Source organism: Hoplias malabaricus, chromosome 4 (genome assembly GCF_029633855.1).
Source record: "Hoplias malabaricus isolate fHopMal1 chromosome 4, fHopMal1.hap1, whole genome shotgun sequence".
Lineage (NCBI taxonomy): Eukaryota > Metazoa > Chordata > Actinopteri > Characiformes > Erythrinidae > Hoplias > Hoplias malabaricus.
The window spans coordinates 13,579,956-13,603,861 of record NC_089803.1 but is presented as its reverse complement, the minus strand read 5'-3'; the positions used below and the strand labels follow the sequence as shown (position 1 = coordinate 13,603,861).

General features: G+C 46.8%; 1 protein-coding gene across 4 annotated transcripts in view; it reads left to right on the top strand.

Annotated features, from left to right (window-relative positions):
• Positions 1–569: 569 nt before the first annotated feature.
• Positions 570–23,906, top strand: part of map7d1b (MAP7 domain containing 1b) — a 49,163-nt gene continuing 25,826 nt past the window's right edge. For all 4 annotated transcript variants that reach the window (XM_066667825.1, XM_066667823.1, XM_066667824.1 and 1 more), the window contains exons 1-2: positions 570–996; positions 23,635–23,835. In XM_066667825.1, coding sequence (XP_066523922.1) covers positions 939–996; positions 23,635–23,835 — 259 coding nt within the window. In that variant the 5' untranslated portion in view covers positions 570–938. The remainder of the gene's footprint in view (positions 997–23,634; positions 23,836–23,906) is intronic.

Here is a 23,906-nt window from a genome sequence, read left to right as displayed (position 1 = left end):
TTCATGGTTCTGAGCGAGTTGATTTAGGACTAAACCTTGCAGCGTGTAAACCTTGGAGAGCACTGATTGTCCGGAGAGAGTCATCACTGCAGACGACCAGCACTAACTCTCCATCTGTAAAATCTCCAGCTGCAGCAGAGATCACGTTTGTTTTTATCCGACTCACGACGGCAGCTCGTAAAATGACACCGTGGCCTTTTGAAGAGGTTCAAACGCTCCTTGGATCAGTGACCAACGAAAGAATCCTGCGAGAACAGAAATCACAGCTAGTCAAAAAACCTAACCTCAACATAAGTCTCTGGAAGAGATCTCCAAACAGGGGGAAACCTTCTTAAACTATGTTTATTTTCTCCTGTTAAGAGACACAAACACTGCTCACTGACTCTCAGACAAATGGTTAAATCCCATATTAGCTATATTAATGCAGTATTTCACGGTAAGTAAACGATATCCATAGTTTTGGTAATGTACTCTTCACCAGCGCTCCCCCCATTTCCCGGAGAATGGTAGAGTCCGGCGGCGAGGCCAAGGAGCCTCTTCAGTAAAGAGATCCAACTCCAGCGCTGCCGCGGGGAGGCGGCTTTCTCTCTCTGTTTTTTTTTTTTTCTTTTTTTTCTGTCTTCTCTCCGCCCGAGCTGGGCTGTGTCCTTCTCTTCTGAAGCGTTCCCTTCGCTTTTACCTCCGCCCCTGCCTCGAGTAGTCGGAGGTTCGCGTTTTATTAAGCAACCGGGTCGTTTTTCCTTTTTCAGAAAGGAATCTGGTGTTATTCGGGCTCGTGTTTTTTTCTCATTCTAAACGGAAGAACTGGGATTTGGTGAGAAATAAAAACCTCTCTCTATCTCGGTCTCTCTTTCTCCCTCTCCCCGGGAGCCACTGTTGGAATGACGGAGTGTGGAGAGGAGCAGCAAAGAGATTAAACATCGCGATAAAACACAGATATGGAGATCTCACACCTCGAGAGCAGCTTTGAGGAGAAGCTGACCCTGGCAGAGAAAGGTAGGTGGGCTTTAATGCAGTAACGAGGGGAAAAAAAACACAAGCATTTCGTTAGATAGAGAAGGAAGGAGGAGAAGGAGAGGGAGGGGGCATCCCATAACTTTGCCCTCATTGTCTTCTGGAGCAGTGAGGTTTGGCGCAGTGTTAAATAATCTAGTCCTAACACTGACACAGCCCTGGAGGGTGAAATAAATGCCCCTCTCTCCCATCACCTCTTTAATTCTCTTTAAAGAGTGAACAGGACCCTTCCCTGCGACCTGCATAACGGTTCAAGGGTGTAGCACTCCCCACACACTCCCACAGTCCGAGTACTTCTCATAGCAGGCCCTTACAGTTCCCTTTCAGTATTCACCACGGTTAGTAACGGTAGGTACATTGATATTAGAGGTTCTGCTCTCATTTGTTTTTGAGAGATACACTAATTAAGAATACAGTCTCCACAGCCTCATCCTCACCCTATTTTTAGGGACTTCTCCCTCAGGTCACAGTGAAGGGCAACTGGAGTCAGGTCAACGAACCTAAGACAGCATTAACGGAGACGGACGGCCTTGTTTTGGCAGTGAACAGTTGTGTAGTTTATATTTACTGAGGGGAAACACAGGGAGTGTGATTAAATTACAGCCTCAGGGGGGGTCATATTCCAGTCAAGTCTACGAATCACGGATGAATGTAACTGTCATAAACACAGGTAATGACTGGACGAGTCGGGAGACGCCATGTGACTTTGTTTCTTAGCCTCTGATTGTTGCTCTGTCCTAGCCCCCTCGGTGCAGGCTGTGACTTGCCCCACATTCACAGCCCCTCAGCTCCAGCACTGAAGTGTTTCCTTCCAGTCACTTCCTTCCCAGAGGATATCCCACACTCAGTTCATCAGAGCTGGGTAAACACCTTTGCTGCACCCCCCCACCACTCCCCACCCCCTCAATGCCAACGTAAGGACGAAAGGTCTTGAGTGCACTGATGTATTCTGACCTTCTGGGGGTCCATTAGTGTGTGATATCAGGAGGGTAGCTTGAAGGACACGGATGTACTCTGTGTGTGTGTGTGTGTGTGTGTGTGATGGAGATATGGGTTCAGTATCCAATCACAGACGCATGGTACCTAGAGTAACTCATAAATCATTTGATATGAGATGGTGTATTTGCTCAAGGGTGTGTGGAGTGGATAACACTGCTGCCCTCCTCAAGGCAGACTAGGGTTCATTTCCCAGCTCAGGCAGGAACACTACCTTATAACTCAACACACTTGGAGGAGAACACAAACTGCACAGCTTTCTTTGGCCTTTGCTTTCAAATTAAACTGAATCCTATCCATCCATCCATTATCTGTAACCCTTATCCAGTTCAGGGTCACAGTGTGCCCAGAGCCTACCTGGAATACACCCTGGAGGGGGCACCAGTCCTTCACAGGGCAACATACACTCACTTTTTGAGTCGCCAATCCACCTACCAACAGGGAGAACACACCACACTCCTCACAGACAGTCACCCGGAGGAAACCCACGCAGACACAGAGAGAACACACCACACTCCTCACAGACAGTCACCCGGAGGAAACCCACGCGGACACAGGGAGAACACACCACGCTCCTCACCGACAGTCACCCGGAGGAAACCCACGCAGACACAGAGAGAACACACCACACTCCTCACAGACAGTCACCCGGAGCGGGACTCGAACCCACAACCTCCAGGTCCCTGGAGCTTTGTGACTGCGACACTACAGTTCAAAAGAGTCAGTTCATGAAAATGAATCACACTTTTGAAGCTGTTTTTTCATCAACCAATCAAATTTCTACAGATACAGTTCTTCACATCTCCTCCCACCCAATCCTCCAGTTTCATGCTGATACATCACAGTAAATATGTGAATTTGCTGTGATTTCTCTTTAACGTTGACTTCAAAGGCAACACATTATGAAATAATCACTTGCTCAGTTCATGTTCATATTACTGTGAGAATTTGGAACCCACCAACCCACACACTGTGACACAAGACCACAGTCATTTTTTCTGTCACATGACTAACCGAGAGTTTGTGCTCCTCGTTCCTCACTGCTGTGCACTCAGGGTCGGGGTGAACAGCGGGTGGTTATTATTTAAAGGGACAGGCGCTGAAAGTGGCCGCTCTGAACGCTACTGTTGGGTTTGATCCTTGTGGGGTTTTGATCAAAGCGTGTCACAGATGTTTCATTACGACCCAGATCTGTGTTCACTCGTGGAGAAGAGGGGTATATGTCCTCTTTATGTGTTGTGATGTGGTGCTCCTGCCACATGTCCCTCCCCGGTGTGGCGTCTCAGCTACCGGATGAAAACACATTCCTTCTGGGTGACTGAAGACACAGAGTCTCCTGTAAGAGCTGCATACCACAGTGTCTCAAAGATACAGCCTCCTCCTCCTCCTCTTTCTTCTTCAGTGGGTTTGTATTGGTCTTCGTGGCCGTGACGTTTGCGCTGCATGTCCTCTCCTGTCCAGAACAGATGTTGATGTTTGATAGTTGCTTTAAAGTCTGGCTTTGGTTTCGTTTGAAGTCCAGAAGGCCCTCTCCTGCTTTAGCAGCGTCTATTGTTCTGGAAAGGCCTTGCCGTAGATGGTGTTGTGGGTACTGCTGTTGGCATTAGAGCTCCATCCCACCAGAGAACACAGTAACACCGCTGCCCTGCTCAGTGCTACGGGGATTTATACCCCTCTTGCCAGCTGTTGGCATTGGATATGGAGCAATGTGTAGCTACCGTTGCACATATATGACAACCCAATTGATAGCAACATACATTGTGTTTATACAATGTCACCCCGTCACTCTCTCTGAAGAAAGTGGGAGTGCAGGAATCCCTCGTGAGTGAGTGTGTTATTCCTGGTCTCTGTGATGTCCTCGGATTTCGAGGCACGTGCTCGTCCCATGCCTCAGGAGTGTGGTGATCAGAGAAGCAGATTCCATACGGGGTTAATACTTCCATCTGACTCTGCAGCAGGAGGGAGCGGAGTGCGCAGTAGGAAAGTTTTCCATGGAAACAGATGGGAACAGAGAGGGCTGATGAAAGTCCTGAGTTGCTGCCACCTCTTGATCAGATATGTGGTTGATGAAGAGCTTCCTCTGAGAGGTGTGAACCCAGCCACTGATTCTTTTCAAACGGCTACACACACAAGTCTACACACTTGGAGAAGGCTTGTGGGTGGCATTTGTAGTTTTTGGGGGATGAGTGTTCGGGAATGTCCGGATACATACGGATGATCCTGAGTCTGTGATCCTGTGTTTGTCTGAAAACCTCAGGCTCCTGTGAGTAATGAGGGTGTGTGTGTGTGTGTGTGTGAGTGTTGGGCAGACTACCAACAATCTCCATGACTGAACTTGTTCAAAGAGACAAAAAGAAAAAGGCGTGAGGTCTCTCTCTCTCTCTCTCTCTCTCTCTCTCTCTCTCTCTCTCTCTCTCTCTCTCTCTCATGTGTTTCTCTTTCTCAGTTTTTTCACCCTCTCTCCCTTTTCTGTCTCTCTTTTCGCTCTCACTGTTTCTCTCTTCGTTTTCTATTCATTTCTATTGCTCCCATTTTCTTTCTCTTTTCTCTCTCACTTTCTCTCTCCATTTTCTCTTCATTTCTCTCTCTCTCTCTCTTCTCTCACACACCCTCTGTTTTATCACTCTTTATTTTTCTCTCTCTGTTCTATCTTTATCCCTCTCTCTGGTTTCTCTCTCTCTTCATTTTCTCTGTTCTCTCTCTCTCTTTCTCTTTCCCTTACACATTCTCTGTTCTATCACTCTCTCTCACTCTCTTTCTCTCACCTATTCTCTGTTCTCTCTCTCTCTCTCTCTCTCTCTCTTTCTCTTTCCTTTACCCATTCTCTGTTCTATCACTCTGTCTCTCTCTCTCTTTCTCTTTCCCTCACCTATTCTCTGCTCTCTCTCTCTCTCTCTCTCTCTCTGTTCTATCTTTATCCCTCTCTCTGGTTTCTCTCTCTCTTCATTTTCTCTGTTCTCTCTCTCTCTTTCTCTTTCCCTTACCCATTCTCTGTTCTATCACTCTCTCTCTCTCTCTTTCCCTCACCTATTCTCTGTTCTCTCTCTCTCTCTCTCTCTTTCTCTTTCCTTTACCCATTCTGTTCTATCACTCTGTCTCTCTCTCTCTTTCTCTTTCCCTCACCTATTCTCTGCTCTCTCTCTCTCTCTCTCTCTCTCTCTCTCTCTCTCTCTCTCTCTCTCCATCTCCATTCTCTGTTCTCTGTAACAGACCAGGGAAGTTAATATTCTCCTGAAAGCGTGTTGAGCTCCAGTGGCATAGCTATAACAGCAGCTCAAAAAGAAGCAATGGTTGTCTTCAGTCGTCTCAGAGGAGGCACATTCTCCTCACCCCGGACTGGGGAGACGGAGAGAAGTTTTTCTTCCTTACAGTGCTGATATATGTTTATCATCCTCCTCTGGAGAAGCAGAGAGACTCTTCTTTCCCTCCCACTCTTCCCTGAGAGAGGCAGGACCAGGCCGTTCTCTCACTGCCTCCTCTGAGCGACTCCTATCACATGATGTGGTCATTCTCCCTCTACAGAGCTCTACTCAGCAGTGAAACATCTCCTGGCCGAGCCAGCGGACAGCGTGGACGATTGGAAATGTCGATCTCGGGCCAAAAGTCCAGCTCGCGTTCTCCTGACCTACTTCTCAGCCGAAGACCAGACTGGAGTGAGATAAGGACGGTGTTATCAGACTAACAGCTGATAGTGTTGTTTACGTAAATCTGATCTCAGCTGTAGTGAAGGGGTTAAAGCCGGTCGTAGATGAACTAATCATAGCCACCTCCCGGAGTTCAGTCTCTTCTCAACTTTAACCCTCTGGACGCTGAGAGCTGCTACTTTCAGTTCTCTGTGCTAGAGCTGGGCGATGTGAGCGCAAACCAATATCACGATTAACATTTTACCTCAATTACGATTAATGAATGTTTGTATTGTTTTTGTTCTTTCCCCCTCATAGTACACTGACGAGGCCTGTACTATAAATAAACTCCGGTATTTAAGGTGGGATACGTGTTTCTGATGTCGCTTGGAGCTACTTCTCTGTTCTTGAGCCACACTCGGTGTGTGTGTTCAGTGTAAAACAGTCATTAACTTCGGCAGCATTAGTCTTTGGTACGATCTGTTTGAGTTGCTCGGACCGTCTCAGTGTTTAGGTTCTCCTTCATGTTGCTTCCATGTGTCAGACTGGATGGGGAAGAGTCATGTGACTACAGTGCAGTAGTGTGGTTTTTAAAAGGACAGTACATAAACAGACAGTAGGATGTATTGACAGAATTAACAGTAAAAAGCATGAAATGAGGCTGGACAGTAAGTCAATATCAATATATATCACAATATAAAATGTTCGATGGTTGGCTCTAGCCCTTTACTCTCAGAAGATCTAATATAAACAGTGTGACTCATTTTCTACTTGTTATATTATCATTATATCAACAGCAGAAAATGGTCTAAAAATGACAGTAATATCGTTGATTGCTATTGATTCTGAGGCTATATATCAACCACAAAATAAAAGGCTGTTGTGACAGGACTACCGTCGTGGTGAAGACGGGGCTGAGCTTTAAAACAATGCTCTAAATTGACCGGTCGATCTACATCCCCATCCTACAGTCATGAGCTTTGGATACGGACTGAGAACATCTTTCAGAAGCGAAACTTGAGAAAAACAATGCTTTCATCAGGTGACAACAGCCATTTCCCACGGCCTTGGGTTAGAAGAAGACTCCAGGCTAAAGCTAAGCCATGTGTGGTTCACTGATCACCAGCTCTGACTGAGTCTACTTCTCTCCTAGTGTTTTGGAGCGTGTTGTAATAACATTAAGCCGAGCTGAGGAAGCAAGAGGAAGTTCCTATTTTCGTTCCTCGCGGCTCTGTTTTTGGTCAGAGCGGTGTGTCTGGTCATGAACTGGAGGAGAGTGGACGGGAGGGAGGCTGCTGTTAGACTAGAGTAATGGTTTACTGCAAGTGCAGGAGGGAAAGGGAGGGGAAGAGAGAGAGAGGGAGGGGTGCGGGGGGTTAGATTTTCCTCTGTCTCAGATCTACCACGTCAGCTCTCTTTTATTCCTCCTGACGTACTGAGCATGTTCAGAGGAAGCTCAGGAAATGTTCCATCCGGTCACTCAAGGACGGGCAGCAGCACGAAGAACCTTGTCAGAACAAAACCCTGAATCTCTTTACTGCCCTTGTACTGCCTTGTGCTGCACCATTTAACGTGGAAAGGACAATTTCAGCTTTATAAAGTCCTGTTGAATATTTGCGTTCACTTTAATTTTTGCAGCAGTTACCATGTATTTTTCATTCCACCTTAACCCAAGCAGCAGCTGTGTCCTGGTATTAATTGTATTTTCAATTCCACCTTAAATTGTGTAGCATTTACTTTCTGACTGCTTATTAAACTTTCTCCTTACACATTAACTTGTGATTTCCTATTCAAACTTGCAGTTCCACCTTAAATGATGTGGCAGTTTCATTATGGTTTATTTGAATCTTCCATTCCACCTTAAATGGCAAAGCAATTATATACAGACTTCTGATTTGTGTTATCCATTCTAAATTAAATGGTGCAACAGATATATTGAGATTTCTTATTTGAATAATCAGTTCCACCTTAAATTATACAGCAGAAGTGGTTTGAATTCTTATTTAAATTCTTATTGCATCAGTTATATTTTTTATTTCTTATTTGAACAATTTTTTCCACCTTAAATGGTGTATTAGTTACACTCCAACGTCTAATTTGAAATATCAGCTCCACCTTAATTGGTGTAGTAACAAATTTCTGGCATCTTATTTGAATTGGCCTTTCCACCTTAAACCCTGTAGCAGTTCCACTCTTCGTACATTTTATGTTCAAACTTTAATGTCCACCTTAAATGATGCAGCGGTTACACTCTGAATTTTTATTCCAGTTTTTAGTTGCACCTTAAATAATGGCAGACTAACATTGTGGGTTATTTGAGGTTTCCACTCCACCTTAAAGAGTACAGCAGTAACACTGATTTCTTATGAGAAACTTAGGTTCCACCTTAAATCTTACACATCTTAAAAATTTCAGTCAGCTCCTGAGCTGTGACCCTTTCATTTGCATATTTTGAAATACTGGCCCGTGATTGGTTGAAGCTCACATAGTGTCATATGCTGGTAACAGCTGTGATTCAGACCACAGTCTGAGTCATGATCCAGAGCCACACGAGTGAATCCCACATTTCTGAGAGCGGGGGTCTTTACCTGAGGAGCCATGAAGACCACCTGTGAGAGACCACCCCAGTGACAGTGTACAGCCCCTTTTTCAAGTTGGTGGATCATCAGAAATGTAACTGCTGTTATATTAACTCTGATAAAAAGCTGTGATTTTTCCATTTTCTTGTCATATTAAGTTTTTGGAAATACAACAGGTGAATATCGCCTTCGGATCTAGAACCAGAACACTACTGGTTGTGTTAACTACATCTCAGCCCAGTAACATTGTCCTACAAAGCTGGGGGCCCGGCGTGGTGGGGGTGGAGCTACTTTACACGTTCTCTGAGACCCAATGTAACAGCACTGGATCTCAACACACTTGCAGGAGAGCACTAGGAGACTGACTCTCCTATGAGCTTGAGAGCACTCTGAGACATGGAGGATAAACAATAAACGTCCCCCTCCCTTTGGTCCTGGCTTTGTTTTTAAATGCCTCGTCTGCAGGGCTGGGGGTCTCAGGAAGGAACCCGGCCCACCCTGGCGACTCCCTCAGACAGCGAGACGGGTGAGAGACCATGTACGCCGACATGAAAGAGTCTTTCAGTCAGTCTGATGTCTCAGTCCCTCTGATGTGTCTGCAGCAGGCCTCTACACGCTCCTGTGAGGACACGTGTCTTACTTTTGAAACGTGAAATATCTAAAACATATGTCTTACTGCTGTAATGTGAAGTATCTAGAACCTCCTACTGCATAACAGCTGATCTAACACAGCTGTCTCCTGTCCAATGCACATTATACTAATTACTGGCAGCATGTGATTCACTGGGAGGCACAGGTGTGTGTGAGAGTGACTGGGTGAGTGTGTGATATGGTCGTCATTCAACCTGAACAAGATAAATCAGTTACAGAAGATGAATGAATTAATACATTTGAATCTCTTTGTGAGACATTAATGAATAATTAATAGAATCAGTAGCTGCTGTAAATGATTATGTCAAATTACTGTCAGTAACTGCCAGTGTCCACTATGAAAGACTCACTACCTATTATCACTTTGGACAGTGCAGCGAAGAGTGTTGTGGACAATGACTGGACCATTGTTGGATGGTGTGGTGGACAGGAGTTGGACAGTGTAGTGGACAGTTGTTGGATGCTGTGGTGGACAGGGGATGGACAGTGTAGTGGACAGGAGTTGGGACAGAGTGGACAGTTTTCTGTGGAGTCACTAACAGCTATAGAGTTCATTTCAGCTTTGAAGTGGTGTGTGTGTGTGTGTTGGGTGTTTGTGTGGTCATTGGTCACAGGACTAGCTACTAAATTTAGAGTCCCATCTGAGACTGGACACCTCAATCACACACACACACACAAGAACACACTGGAATGACATTAACAGGAGTGTGGCCCTCTTTCTTGCAGTAGATACTGCACTAGATGTTGGAACATTTATGTGAGGATTTGATGGCAGCCACAAAAACTCACAAAACCTGCAATTCCCAATAAATTATTTAATGCCTTTTCAAACCTGGAATATTTTCACAAACCTGAGATACTAGGTTTTAATTCTCTATGGACTGGGACATCCTCAAAAACCTCGGATCCCCAGTCTAGCCTAGGATTCCCTCAAAAACCAGAGATTCCCTCAGAAACCTGAGATTCCTCACAAACCTGAGATTCCCTCACAAACCTGAGATTCCCACACAAACCTGAGATTCCCACACAAACCTGAGATTCCCACACAACCCTCAGAAACTTCGGATCCCCAGTCTAGCCTAGGATTCCCTCAAAAAACAGAGATTCCCACACAAGCCTGAGATCCCCTCACAAACCAGAGATCCCCTCACAAACCAGAGATTCCCACACAAACCTGAGATTCCTCACAAACCTGAGATTCCTCACAAACCTGAGATTCCCTCACAAACCTGAGATTCCCACACAACCCTCAGATTCCCACACAAGCCTGAGATTCCCACAGAAACCTGAGATTCCTCACAAACCTGAGATTCCCTCACAAACCTGAGATTCCCACACAACCCTCAGATTCCCACACAAGCCTGAGATTCCCACAGAAACCTGAGATTCCTCACAAACCTGAGATTCCCACAGAAACCTGAGATTCCTCACAAACCTGAGATTCCCACAAAAACCTGAGATCCCCTCACAAACCTGAGATTCCCACAAAAACCTGAGATCCCCTCACAAACCTGCGATCCCCTCACAAACCTGAGATCCCCTCACAAACCTGAGATCCCCTCACAAACCTGAGATCCCCTCACAAACCTGATATTCCCACTCAAACCTGAGATTCCCACAAAAACCTGAGATCCCCTCACAAACCTGAGATCCCCACACAAACCTGAGATTCCCTCACAAACCTGACATTCCCACACAAGCCTGAGATTCCCTTACAAGCCTGAGATTCCCTCACAAACCTGAGATCCCCTCACAAACCTGAGATCCTCTCACAAACCTGAGATCCTCTCACAAACCTGAGATTCCCACACAAACATGAGATTTCCACACAAACCTGAGATTCCCTCACAAACCTGAGATCCCCTCACAAACCGGAGATTCCCACACAGACTGGAGATTCCTCATAATCCTGAGATCCCCACACAAACCTGAGATTCCCTCATAATCCTGGGATTCCCAAACAAACCTGAGATTCCTGGACAAACCTGAGATTCCCACACAAACCTGAGATTCCCACACAGACTGGAGATTCCCACACAAACCTGAGATTCCCACTCAAACCTGAGATTCCCTCATAATCCCGAGATTCCCAAACAAACCTGAGATTCCCTCATAATCCTGAGATTCCCAAACAAACCTGAGATTCCCACACAGACCGGAGATTCCTAACAAACCTGAGTTTCCCACACAAATTTAAGATTCCCACAGAAACCTGAGATCCCTCACAAGCCTGGTTTCGTCCTTAAGCTCTTTCCTCTCTGGACCACGGATGGTTTGTTGTCTGCAGGTTGGTAGTGTTTAATGATATGGGGCTGCATGTTTAAACAGATGGAAACTGTCATGTTTCTCTGCTGTCAGTCTACATAGTTGTCGGACTGTAGCTAGTTAGCAGCAATGGGTGGGAATTATGGCTATGACAGGGTACTAAAATTGGTTTTAATCCAGACAGCCCCCTTTAGTGGATCTGACCCCTGTCCCAGTCTGAGCGGGCAGTGAAAGTTGATGCCTCACCAGGAATCATCAGGAATTTGTCCTGTCCTCTCTGACCTCCCCGCAATAGCTCCTCCCAGAACAAATGGCTCAATCATGGCTTGCACAAGTGCTGCACTAAACTGGTTCACTGTGTGTCTCCTGGTCTGATCTCCTATGGGAAGCTGAGGGAGATTGGACTAGGTGACACAAACAGTATAATTCATTTCTTATGGACAGCAGCCAGTGCAGCATAGCATTTAACAGGATTTGGAGCTTGCCACTTTGCTGTTGCATTTGTGAACACTGTGTAGTCTGCTGAAGATGTCCTCCAGTGCTGCTCTTACTGATCCTGCTGCATACGAGCAGGTGGGCTCTAGCCTCATCAGTCCCCCGTGGTGCTTCTGGTAGTGTCACTGTCACACAGCTCCAGGGGCTCGGGGTCCTGGGTTCAGTCCCTGCCTCGGGTCACTGTCTGTGAGGAGTGTAGTGTGTTCTCCCTGTGCCTATGTGGGTTTTCTCCGGGTGCTCCTGCTTCCTCTAACAGTCCTAACACAGTTTAGGACGTGGACTGTACACAGGGGCGTGTGAGTGACTGTGTGAGTGTGTGAAGCCCTGTCGGGTGTGTGTTCCTGCCTGACGCCGCGACAGTGATACGGCTGAAGCATTTTCAGAAAATTAAGTGTTGGAGATGCTCTGATCAAAGTTGTTATGATTATTAAAATGATTAATAAACGCTTACTTCAGACTTTTTTAAGGTGGAACAGAACTTTCAAACAAGAATCTGATGAATAATGTCAACGTTAGCTGCTTCATAAACAGACTCATTTAAGGTGGAAATTAAGGTTTGATTTTGATAAATGAGAATAAGAAGCAAACGTCTGTCTCCTAAAATGACATTTATCCTTCTGTGCTTTCTCACCATCCGAAGTGGAGCCATTTAAGGTGGACCAGTTAAATTCTGATTTAACTCTGCAAGTCTCAACTTAGTCCTAGACCTTTGCTTCAACAGAGTTCCCTCCGTCAGTCAGTGAGTGAAACGGTCTCTTTATATGAAACATGTAAAGTGTTGTTGCTTTGATAAAAAAGCACTTCTCAAAGTCAGGACTTATTTGTTGGCTCTGAGTTTTTACAGGTACTGAAGCTCTCTTAACAACAGCAGCTTTACAACACCCCACCCACACGCTCCCGGCCGCACACACACCACCATTAAACTCTGGACTGTGGCGATATTTCCGCTCCATGGAGTGTTTTAATGCTGTTTATCTCCTCTCTGATCTCAGATCAGCCTCTCGGTTGAGGTCTAGACTAAACACAGGCCAAACCCAGTCAAAACAAACACGGCGGCCCTCACCGTACCCAATCGTTTAGGATGCAGATGTGCCATGGAGCAGTTCTGGGAAAATGACCAGGACCACTGTGAAGAACCCAGGAGAGTGATTAGTCGCAGTGGGATATTAGACTCATGGCTAATTCTCCAGCGCCGCAGACACGTGACCGTCCTGCATTTCTTCGCACAGCAAGGGTGCTGAGTTGGCTCCCGTTTCTGCAGACACAGCCTCTACTCTTCTGGGAAGGCCTTGCAGTATTCGTGGGAACGCTGCTGTGAGGATTTGGTGGAATTCAGCCTGGTGACTTTCAGTGAGGTCAGGTCGTGATGACGGATGATTAGATCTAGATCACAGACACGACTCACACACTTTACTCCGAGGTACTGAGTGGAGATCCACTGAGTCACAGTCCAGAGGTGGCAGGCTTTATACACCACTGGCTGACTGTTGCCATTGGGCATGATCCATATTGTACAAGCTGTGTACGTTTTTAAATAACAGCAGGAGCGGTATTGAGTAGACACTGTGCATTCTTAGAATCCCACTGTTTTAGTTTCAGACTCTGGAGAAGAGCAGAGGGAGAGGAAGGGCGCTGAAATATTTATGCGGTGTGTAAGGTTTATTAGGAGCAGTGTGTGTGTGTGTGACTGTGGGTGGATGGGTGTGTGTGTCTGTGTGAGACAGAGGGAGAGACAGACAGAGAATGGCAGAGCTTGCATTTGTGTGAAGCTGTGTGTATGATTCATTATGACTGTGTGTATGTGTTGGAACAATGTGTGTGTGTGTGTGTGTGTGTGTGGGAGAGAGAAGTTGAGAGAGGAAGAGAGAGAGCTTGCATGTGAGTGAATGTGTGTGTGTGATTCATGATGACTGTATTTATGTGTTTGAGCTGTGTGTGTGTGGCGACTGCAGATGTGTGTAACCCAGTTTCTGAAGCGTGGACGATGTGGAACATGCTGCTTGTGCTCTAATGGAGGAGGATCATATTCATCACAGGCTTCACTGCTGCTTCAACACAGAGCTGAGGCAGAGACAATAGAAAGCCCCCAGACTGCGATTACCAGGGTGATAACGTTATTAAATAAACACTTCAGGGGTGTGGAGCGATTCATTGCAATGAATCATCAGTAATCGTTGTTTTAAGTTTAAGTACGTTTGCTGATATTTGACCATAAAGTCAAGATGTTTAATTACGAACGTAAGAGTGCTGCATCAGGAAGGACTCATCACCGTTCTTCACTCGGGATCAGTGTTCTCACACTGCCTCATGTTTATTGGAACAGAACGTCTCCAAGACATGGAGCAGCACAGACCAGGCATTTAGGAACGCCGTTCCCTTTGTTTTTCCCTCAGATTCACTGTTGATGATGATTTAAAGCAAAATTAATAGAAACAAGAAGCACATGGCGTAGATGCAGAATAGTGATCCAACAGGGTTTCCCCCAGAAAATCGCTTAGTCAAGGCGGTACCTTTGTTGACATGGCGTCCACTGATATTTCGTGAATTTTGTTGTCTGGGCACTCTGAGGAACTTATATGTTGAGTGTAGAGTCGACTTGTTGAGTGAATCGGTTCACGAATCAAGTGTAAATTCAAATCAGTGATTCAAAACATTGTTTATGAGCATGGGCTGCACATGCTCTGACCTTGTGTTCACGGGAAAACTCAGAGAGGACACACAGCTCGCCTTAAACACTGGATTATACTTCAGAACATGTGTTTGTGACTGAAAACTGAGGAATAACTTACTTGCGTACTTTAGAACTTTGAAGGAACTCTTATTATTGAGTGTTTATTAAAATGGATTGATTAATCACGGATCACTGGACACAGCAGAAAGCCACGCTCAAACACATCGGAAGCCTTAATAGAAACTGAACGAATTGTGGGGGTGGGGGCAGGGGGGTGGACGACGTTGTCAGGGCCGTAAAGCACTGTAAAGCACTACTGGAAACCCTGTCCAGTCACTTGGGCACTGTGTTTCCTCTGTATCTGCCACAGTGATAGGATAAAACCTCCCACTGTTCACTGGGTCACTCCAGAGCCCCACATCTGTGTTACTCACAAACAGAAAACAATAAAAGGGCAGGATACCAGTTAGCATGGTCATAACTGTGCTGTGTTGTCTCCTCCAAGTGTACTCTCCAGAGGCACTGAGTTAGCAACAGTGGAGGCTGGCGTCCCCCTCCTAGTTTGGCAGCACTGTGTTACTGGGGAAACCTGCCAATGGCTGGAAAACTGACCAATAAATATGCTTTTCTAAATAACCTGGCAGATCCAGGACCTGATGCGGAAGCAACCATACATCACCCTAAGGAGCTTTTAAGGTGTACGTTATATATCTATTTGTTGGGTTGAACACCTGGGACCCACCTGGCTTCAGGATGGGCTCTAAGGGGATTGGAAAGTAGGCTACTGAAGGGAGCCAGGTGGGCTGCTTATATTACTGTGCAGACAGCCCAGTAACTCTCAGTATATGTTGGCCCAAATAGGCCTATAATATGTTGTCAGTTGGGCTACCCTCTGGGGCCTGTGTTTGACCAATCATGGCCCCATCATTGACCTTGGAGGGCATGCACTGCTGAAACCCCGCTGATTTTACCCAGATAGCAGACACATTTGGGCTCTTATGGTTCAGGTACGACGGTGGCATGTGTCGTGTGGGCTGGACATGAGCCAAAAGTCATCAGCCGGACTTGACTTGTGTTACAGCACGTGTTGTGAGGGCCAGACGTTGTTCCACCACACACCGGACAACTGGCACATATAAGCTGAGGCAGCCAGACTCACCCGGAGTCCAGGCCAAATGTGGGTCATAAGAGAACTGCAGATGTGGGACACATTTGGGTCAAACATTCATTGCTACATATCTGTGTAGCAACTGCTTAAAGTTTGGTGGTTAGTCAGCACAATGCTAACTGCTCAAAAATCACCACACATTAGCCTCGTAGCTTCAGCGGCAAACTAAAGGAGAGGACTTCAAGGCGAGGTTCACGATTTTAAAGGAGCAAGCCGTAGGATAATTATTGTACTCAGTCATAAAATGTCCAGGGTGTGTGATCATAGAGAAAGAAACAGTCAAAGCTAAAGCACTGCTGCCTCTCACAGCATTGCTGAAGCAGTATATTCTCTTTGAGAAGTGCCCAGTCTTTTCTATATATTTTGTTTAGCATAGATAGATGTTTTAGTGAAACAATAAACACTTTTATGTGTAAACAGGCCGTGATCTTCTTAGCGATTACGGCCCAAGTTTTTAAACTCGTCTCTTGTTTGTTCAGTTTTCCTCGAACTGGCCCCCTGCTCGAGCTGCTCTGGGGAGGAGGGGGAGGAGGCAGATATCTCTCTCCACTGTTTTGACACTGTAGTATAGTTTCGAATTTTAACGCTTGCTGTCAGTATTACAGGTTGCTCCTTTAATCAAAAAAGGGCTAAATAAGCTTAAATAACTTAAATAAGTTTTTTGGTGATGAAGAAAACTGCAAATGTTGAAAAGCACAAACCGAAATGGGGATATTGCTCTATTCCTGTTTCATCGGTGGGTAATATTCACTTATTTCTGCTGTCTCAGATTATTTAAGTTAGAACTGACAGCTAAATTTGGGGGAGCGCTAACTGCATGAAAGTAAACACAGAGTGAAAGTGCTACAAAACTAAACAGCTCGAGTTACAAACGAGTTTCTGTGGTAATTCAAACAGTTACAGACAAGTTACACTCCAGCTACACACAAACAACAGTTCTTATTTTCCTCAAGCACACCATTCCATCTTAAAAGATGCAGAGCTTCTGAACGAAAACAAAGCAGACAGAACTGCAGTTCCCCACAGTTAGAGATGTTGCTTTTCATGATGCACTACTTTAGGGATTCCTGGAGTCCTCAGCTCTTTGTGTGTGTTTAAATGGCGGGTCGTTGCCACCTCCACATTTCTCCTGTGTCCTTCTGCCAGTGGCTGTTCGGAGAAAAGGAGGCGCTGGCCTCGTTTCTCTGCACGTCCTGTGTCTGCGGGTGATATAACTCAGTCACAGGATGCTCCTGGACTCCCTGCTCGCACAGTAGAGGCTTGTTGTTCCAGGCCATTGAAGGTTTCCATCAACATCTTCTGAAGGGGGATGGGGGGTAAACAGGGCTTTGAGCTTAGGGAAGGTCTTATGAGAATTTTGGATGTTCTGTGAAAACTTTACATTACGTATTGGAATATAGCTGTGAGGATCTGATGGCTCCACTGCTCCACAGCCCAGTTGTGGGTGGTCTTAACACCCCTCTTGCAGGGAGGCTAGTTGCTTTCTGTTGACCCAGCTTTTCAGTGAAGGTTATATAGACAAATTAAATGCAACATGACACTAGTAACAGCATTGCTGTGAAGATTTGATGGCACGCAGCCAGGAGAACGTCAGGTGCTGATGTTCGATGGTTTGTTCTGGATCACAAACCTCACTCCAGATCGTCCCGGCAGTTATTGGATGGAGCCCAATTGCTCCGGAGAACACAGTTCCAGTGTTTTTGTTTTCTGCGCCGTCACGGTCACGGGCGCTTTGTTTGTGTTTTGTTGGTTGCCCTTCGCACCAGCGCATACCCAGCATTCCCAAAGGGACGGCTGACCCACATCCTCCTGCAACCTCTCAGCCCAGCACCAGCTCCGCTGACCCACTTCACGCCCTGTTCCCAGCTGACCCGGGAACCAAAATAAACAGCCCCAAAGTCATCCAGCACGGTTTATTAAACAGACTGGACGCTCTAGCCTCTCCCAAACCTTTGTTACAGAACTGAACCATGTCAGAGGGAGATCAGCACTCTGTACCATTGCTGTGAGGAATTGATGGTATGAGTGAGGTGGGCATTGAGCTGTGTATCCAGGGGGGTTCACACGAACTCTGCTCTCCCAGTGGCTGTAATGTGCTGCACTGTGGTGGTGAATATCCCATGCTGTCTTTGTTGTCTGATTGTATCCGTGTCCCACTGTGGCTCTGCATACGAACAGCGGGGATTCCTGGAGAAGTGTCTGCTAAGTCTCAGAGCCTTTTATGGAGGGTGGGTGATCTGTGGTTATTTTTACTTTGGGTAGATATCGGCTTGAAACTTGAGCACTCATCTGACAGATCTGTGTGTGTGTGTGTGTGAACACTTGTGCACAAGTGTGTGCATGTTTAGTTCACGGCTGTGTCGCCCAAACAGATGCAGCCCTGGGTTTTCTCCGACGTCTGTTTGAGCGAGAGTTTATTCAAACGTAAATCTGACCCAGTTTCTCCAAACACAGTTCGGTCGCTATTTTATTTTAGCTCTGGACCCAGTGCTAGTGTTCATGGGCAACATTTGACTGTTTGCCCTCCTTCACTGGAACCAGAGCATGAACATGACCCACTGTCCGTAAAGACCACACGCTCTTCTAGTTCTGTTTGGTAACATGCTGTTTCTATGGTTACACTTCACGGCTTTCATTGACACACGACTCTGGGTTTTCTGGAGTCGACTCCTGCTGCTGGAGTCTGATTCGACTCCTCCACTCCACTCGAACCAGGATTGAACCACAGCTACACACAGAGCAAATACAGGTCTGTCACGAACATACACTGTCGAAATAAAAAGTCCAGTACAGACTAAAGGAACAGACAAAAATACGTTAGTTAGATTCCCACCGCCAGAGTGGAACGTACCACAGTGACAGTTATTCTGAGCGTGTCGCCTAGGGTTCACCTCAACTCCCAGAAAGTTCAGAGTCCAAGAGTCGACTCTTTTGAAGCCTTGAAAAGACTCATTTCGCGACACGCCAGACCAGCGTGCCATGTAAAAACAGTGCTTTATAAGAAGAGCAATCCAATGAGCGACTGCCAAACCAGGTTTCCTACACTCATCCTACAGTTACATAGTGCAGCTTCTGCAGTGCTGAGCTTTTAGTAGCAAGGGCAGAGGCTCTGTTGTTCGTACTACAGCTCTGTGTAGTATCAACCAATAACACCCAGTTAATCCAGATTTCAAAGCTTTAGAAGCAGAGTAAGAGCCCCCACGGCTGTAGACTGGTAGCACTGCTGTTAAGTGACTCTGCTGCCCCCTGGTGTTGTGGAGATCAGATCAGCGTAAAAGGAAATGTAATCCTGCCATAATTAGAGTGAGACGACTAGAAGGTCGAGGGGGTGAGGGAAGGCCCCTCCTGACACTATGTGTGGTTTGTTCTGGTGCAGTTCGGTGCTAAAGTCAGTAAGGGTTAGACTGAGGTCATGGCTCTACGGCCACAGAGGGGGAGTATAAAGCCCACCCCAATCCAAAATCACTCTCTGACTTCACTATTGGTCTTGTGGCTGCCATCAAATCCTTACAGCTTTGTAGCTGTGTTCAACACGGAGTTCAGTGTCTCTCTACTCAACCCTCACTCTGTCTTGAGCTCTCTCTCATACTCTTTCTCTTTCTTTATCTCGTACTCCCCCTATTTCTCTCTTTCACTCTCATTTCTCTCTCTCTCTCTCTCCCTCTGTCTCTCTCTCTCTCTCTCTGTCTCTCTCTCTCTCTCTCTCTCTCTGTCTCTCTCTCTCTCTCTCTGTCTCTCTCTCTCCTGTTGCTATGCAGTGTGGTGAGGAGGACGTCTGTGTTGCTGTGGTGCCCGGTCCTAAAGTCAGTCTGTGTTTGGTTATAAGACGAGCTGTGATTCACATCGGCTAAAACGTCCAGAAGTTTGTGGACACCTGCTCTAGTTAATTCTGGCATGAACTGCTCGTCCCGGGTTAGGGTTGCTGTGCGGATGCAATGGTGTTCAGTCACATTTACTTTCCTGGGGTTAGGTCTGATGTTCGTGGATCTCCAATACATCTCCAGCTTGTCCCAATGGCGTCCACTGCTGTTGCTCCATCAGAACACCGTTCCACTGCTCCACAGCCCGGTGCCGGGGGGTTCATACCAACAACTACATTTCACATTGAAGAAATTGTTTTAAGGAGGAATTGGACCTCCTCAAACAGCCGTAGATCGACTCCAGTGACCCACTGGTCCTGAAAGGGTTAAATCCAGTCTCCAGTCCCAGGTTCTGGGATCTGTCTGGTTCTGATTTACACAGAGTGTACTTCACTTCCTTTAGCACAGGATAATTCATCACATCCCTGAGAGAGGGAGAGAGGGGGGGGGGGGGGGGGACTGAGGGAGAGAGAGAGAGACAGAGGGAGAGAGAGAGACAGAGGGAGAGAGAGAGACTGAGAGAGACAGGGAGAGAGAGGGGGGGGGCTGAGGAGAGAGAGAGAGACAGAGGGAGAGAGACACAGAGAGAGAGTGAGAGACAGAGGGAGAGAGAGAGACTGAGAGAGAGAGAGAGAGAGTGAGAGACAGAGGGAGAGAGATAGATAGATAGAGAGAGAGAGAGAGAGAGAAGGGGCGAGAGAGAGAGTGTGTCAGACTGGGACAGATGGATCTCTGCAGTGGCCGTTTATCTCTCTCTCTCCCTCCAGTGATTTTCCTGCTGCTAAAACATATAAAGGCCCTGCAGGAGAACATTGGAGACCAGCCCACCCCATCTCTCGCTCTCTCTCTCTCTCTTTCTCCCTCCCTCTCACACTTTTTCTTTCCCTCTTTCTCTCTCTAGCTCTTCCTCCCTGTCTCTCTCTCTCTCCCTCCCTCTCTCTCTACTTCTCTCTCTACATCTTTTGTTCTCTCTCTCTCCCTCTCTCTTTCTCTCTGTCTCTCCCTCCCTCTCTCTCTACTTCTCTCTTTACATCTTTCGTTCTCTCCCTCTCTCCCTCTCTCTCTCTCTCTCTCTCCCTCCCTCTCTCTCTACTTCTCTCTCTACATCTTTTGTTCTCTCTCTCTCTCTCCCTCTCTCTTTCTCTCTGTCTCTCCCTCCCTCTCTCTCTACTTCTCTCTTTACATCTTTCGTTCTCTCCCTCTCTCTCTCTCTCTCTCTCTCTCAAGAGCAGACACAAAGCACACAGCGTCGATGCCAAGTAGTGCTCTAGATGCTCGTGGACAGTGTTCTCACTCATGAGTTTATTAGCCACAGTGGCTGGATAGGACTAGGCCTCACAGCGACCAGTGTCCACTTCATACACGTTATGACCAGAGCAATCCAGAGCAGTGCGGCTGTGTCACTCACAAACAGAAGAGACTAAGGGTCTCCTTGTGCTTAGTGGAGCATCACCATGACTTTGAAGCTGTACTTTTACATAGTGTTACTTTAATCACAATAGCCATGTAATCCCTGAAAGGATCTCTGTAGGAGATCTGAGGTGTTTGCTCAAGCAGTGAGTGCTGAGGGTTTCCCGCACTTTCAGGAGTTAATCCATGTCTCGCCATGGCTTTGTTGTTGTGTCTGTGAGGTCTGAGCTTTATCAAAGGCAAAGAAATATACCTTCGACGTGTAAAAACACACTCCTCGCAGGACAACACCACCACAACGACAGGACGTCTGGGCACTCACGGACCTCCCAGAGACCCCACTGAGGTCAGGAGCTGATGAGCGTGTCAGTGAGGTCAGGGGCTGATGTTCGATGATTAGTTCTGGTGCTTCAGCTGTTCCCAGAGAACACCGCTCCACCGTTCCCCAGGGCTTAACCTCCCTCAGAGAGTCAGGACACTGGTCTTTACGTCTCGTCTGTTCAGTACAGTGTCTCTGACGCTGCCCCCAGTCATAAACACCGCCCCCTGTTGGACTCATCGTGTGGTTCCCATAATGACTAGTTCCTTCCTCAGCAGAGTATTAACTCGGGAGCTGTTATCTCAAGGCCAAACCGAGGGGTCCGGACCACGGAACCCTTAATTACACGGGCTCAGAACCCGCCGCTGAGAAACTAAACCGCGTGGAGACTCAGTTGTTCGCCACTGCGGTTCACACAAGGGCATCACAAACACGCAGTGAGTTTCCCAACCTACTGTAATACCCAGCTATTGGAAACATTTCTCTCTCACACACACACACACACATGTTGGTTCTTCTATACTTGTGAGGACTATCTGTCGGCTAAATCTGGCGCATTTACAACATGAAATTATGATGTTGATTAAAGTGTGCTGTCACTGTTATTTAAAATAAATGAACAATAAATAACACACACACACACACACACACACACAAAAGAGAAATCACACATTGACAAAATACAATGGCACAGTGGTGTCCTCCCACAGTCCAAAAACACACGTTGGTGGATTGGTGACTCAAAAGTGTCTGTAGGTGTGAGTGAATGTGTGAGTGAGTGTGTGTCGCCCTGTGAAGGACTGGCGCCCCCTCCAGGGTGTATTCCTGCCTTGCGCCCAATGATACCAGGTAGGCTCTGGACCCACCGCGACCCTGAACTGGATAAGGGTTACAGATAATGAATGAATCACTGTAAAGTTATAAAAAAAGTATTATATATTTTGAAGTCCACCAAAATATCCCCAGAATACGACGAAATGTGAGCTCCCCCCTATCCTTGCAAGGTTATATAGTCCTCACAAATATATAAAACACACACAGACACACACACACCAATGTAAAAGTCAAATCGCTGGCCACAGACCCTTGGAAACATTTACGAAACAAACTTGAAGAGGCTGATGTGTAATATTCTGTTACTGAGACCACATCGCAGCTGAGAGTTTTCCATCCATCTCTGTTCTCTATTGTTTCGTGCCAAATATTTCACCCAGTCGTCTCCAACTCCAGTCCGTTAACTCATTAGACACTTTCACCCCGTCACACACGAGGTCACCAGCGCTGGGAAGGTGAGGACAAGCATGTGTCTCAACCACTGTGACATGAGATATCAGCCACTGTCTCCTTTGGACATCCCAGTGTACCGGAGAGTATCACACACACCCACCGACTCGGCCTTGGACAGCTGAGGCATCACCGGGGACTGAACAAGTCCGTTCATGATGGAACCTGATTTACACTCATTTCATTTTTGGATAAACTGTCCTGTAGCTGTTGCTCTGCATACTTCCTCAGCCCCCTTTCCCCCTGTTCTTCAACGTTCAGGACCCCCACAGAGCAGGTGTGATGTGGTGGTGGATCATTCTCAGCGCTGCAGTGACACTGACGTGGTGGTGGTGTGTTAGTGTGTGTTGTGCTGGTGTAGAGTGGATCAGACACAGCAGTGCTGCTGGAGTTTTTAAACCCTGTGTCCACTCTCTGTCCACTCTGTGAGACACTCCTCCCTCGTTGGTCCACCTTGTAGATGTAAAGTCAGAGACAGTAGCTCATCTGTCGCTGCACAGTGTGTGTCGCTCGTCCTCTAGTCCTTCATCAGTGACTCAGGACGCTGTGTGTGTGTGCAGTTGAAACCCATGTGTCTACACATTTTTGGACATGCAGTGCTGAAATCTGCAGGAGTGGAGATGGCTGTGGGGTATGGGGCTGACGCAAACTCCTCTGCCTCAGCGCTCTCTCTTCTCTCTGGCACCGCCGAATGTGAAGGTGTTTGAAGTGAAACCCCTGGGAGCCTCAACACACGGCTAGCTGGTTGGTGTGTGTGTGTGTGTGTGTGTTAGCAGTTTGGCTGGTGTGTGTGAGTGGAGTGTGAAGAGGAATGCTAATGATGCGCTAACTGGATTGGAGTGCTACGCTAATGAGCTCCAGGAGCTCTGCTGTAGCAGAATGAGAGGACACTAGCTAGCGCCGCCATGCTAATGCATGCTAATGTCAGACCAACAGAGCTAGCAGTGCAAGTTCCTGTGTAATGTGCAACTGTTCTGTGTGTGTATTAAATGTGCTGTTGTTTTGTGTTTGTGTGTGTGTGTTTAATGTGTTGTTGTGTGTGTGTGTGGTTTCTGTGTAACGTGCAGCTGTGTGTGTGTGCAGCTGTTATGTACAACTGTTCTGTGTGTGTGTGTTGTATGAAAGCAGCAGAACACGGCTCAGCCGGGGCTCATGTTCTGTCTCTGTGAGATACACTCATCTTCTTCTCATGCTTTCTGTTTATTATTGTCACATGGGTTTAATATCTCTCTCTCTCTCTCTCTCTCTCTCTCTCTCTCTCTCTCTCTGTCTGTCTGTCTGTCTCTGTGTCTCTCTCAGTTCTCAGCAGTTCTCCTCTGGAGTCCAGTACCCAGTTGGAGAAGCAGGACGAGCCGGACTCTGAGCTGTTGAAAGCAGATGACACCACAGTCACCGACTCGTCTCTGATCACTGACCCACCATCCAAAACAGAGCCCCGCTCCAAACCCAGCCCCACACCCAGCACGCCGGCCGCCAGCGCCACCCCACAGGCCAAGAAAGGTACTGCAGCCGGGGAGACAGAGGGAAAGTGAAAGAGAGAGATGAAAACAAATTCCTGGATAATTGGAGAG